The 1,325-nt window shown below is 33.5% G+C and overlaps 1 protein-coding gene across 1 annotated transcript; it reads left to right on the forward strand.

Annotated features, from left to right (window-relative positions):
• The first annotated feature begins 6 nt into the window (after nucleotides 1-6).
• On the forward strand, nucleotides 7-1,306 carry LOC119644369. Its single transcript, XM_038043913.1, has 5 exons — nucleotides 7-132; nucleotides 192-314; nucleotides 390-491; nucleotides 565-654; nucleotides 710-1,306. The coding sequence occupies exons 1-5, from the start codon at nucleotides 13-15 to the stop codon at nucleotides 1,136-1,138; spliced, it is 864 nt and encodes a 287-aa protein (XP_037899841.1). The 5' UTR covers nucleotides 7-12; the 3' UTR covers nucleotides 1,139-1,306.
• The last annotated feature ends 19 nt before the right edge of the window (nucleotides 1,307-1,325 follow it).

The raw sequence follows: 1,325 nt of genomic DNA on the forward strand, positions 1-1,325 counted from the left end.
AGTCAACAATTGATGGAATTGCGTGAAAAATATAAGGAGAACGAACCAAGTTTGACAACGTTGTCTTTGGCGCAAACTTACGCCTCAAATTTTACAGATTATAGGAAAACTTTGGAGGCAAAAATGGATAAAGTAAATAGTTATTTTGATCAATTTTGTCTCTATTAATTCTTTTACGTGATTATCCTTAGCCGAATTCGCCGGAACTACTTACAGCGGTCCACTCGCCTTCCTCCTTGAAGTATAAAAAATGTAAACCTTCGGACCAAGCAAAGACTATTAACCGTTACGAATCAACACAATCTACACGAAAAGTAAATGTGAATTTATTTAAGTTATTTTGAATCCATTTGTTATATTGAATTAATGCATTCAATATCTACTGTAAGTGTTCTATTGGAGGTTCAGAAGACGAGAAAGAGAAAAATTTCCTCGGAATGTCTTGCACTAGGCGCTCCGTAACGAACGATGACAAAGAAAATGTAGAACAGGTAATCAGTTCAGCTTCTAAGAAATTGAATTTTTTTATTCACTCGTAATTTCGTTGCCTTCCTTGCACTATAGGAGTCCATAAAAATTGGAAGTGAGGAAGATTTAATTAAATCCGACAAATTAAAATGCCCGAAAGAAGTTAATCCAAGCGATATTAAAAAGGTACATCGTATGAAGGTTTTTTTGTACGCTTTTGACTATGAAATTCTCATCGCAGAATTTGGCGTCTCCATATGATGGTTTAATTATGGTACCGGGTGGTTTCGATATTTCTCCTTTAACTAATTACCGTAATGGGCATTGCATGACACCGGCGCAAGTCGATAAATTTCGCAAACTTATGGAAAGGCAGAAAAAAGATCTTACAAACGAACAATGTAAATGCTATTTGTTAGAAGCCATTCCCAGTAATAAGTATTCAGAGGGTCCAAAGAAAAGAATGGATTTGTTGCTAGATGATTCACCGACAATAAACGAAAAACATGCAGAGGGTACTGTAGATACGACAGTATTGCTAGATGACTTTGTTATAAAACGAAGAAATACTCCAATGAAACGATCGCCGCCCCTAATAATCATGAAGTCATCCCGAAATAATCCATCCAACGATAGTTTTAAATTCAATAAGGATGAAAATATATCGTAGGTTCTCTAATAACTTGGTACAATTGTAACCTTTTCTTACATTCTCTCCGCTTATTCCTTGATATTGAAAAAAAAAAAAATTATTTTAATATAATTTATTGAAATGTTTGTATTTTAACCTCTTAAATCTTCTTAACGAGGAAATCGACTTAAAATTACTAAACATTTTCATTTTAATAAAAAATTCA

This window comes from Glossina fuscipes, unplaced genomic scaffold, assembly GCF_014805625.2.
Source record: "Glossina fuscipes isolate IAEA_lab_2018 unplaced genomic scaffold, Yale_Gfus_2 114309, whole genome shotgun sequence".
NCBI classification, from domain to species: Eukaryota; Metazoa; Arthropoda; class Insecta; order Diptera; family Glossinidae; genus Glossina; species Glossina fuscipes.

What these genes read in the sequence shown, in the direction of transcription:
- LOC119644369 (XM_038043913.1), top strand. Translation starts at nt 13, where the DNA reads ATGGAATTGCGTGAAAAATATAAGGAGAACGAACCAAGTTTGACAACG. An exon ending in CAACACAATCTACACGAAAA is followed by an intron (nt 315 to 389) that starts GTAAATGTGAAT and finishes ATCTACTGTAAG; the next exon opens with TGTTCTATTGGAGGTTCAGA. An exon ending in ACAAAGAAAATGTAGAACAG is followed by an intron (nt 492 to 564) that starts GTAATCAGTTCA and finishes CTTGCACTATAG; the next exon opens with GAGTCCATAAAAATTGGAAG.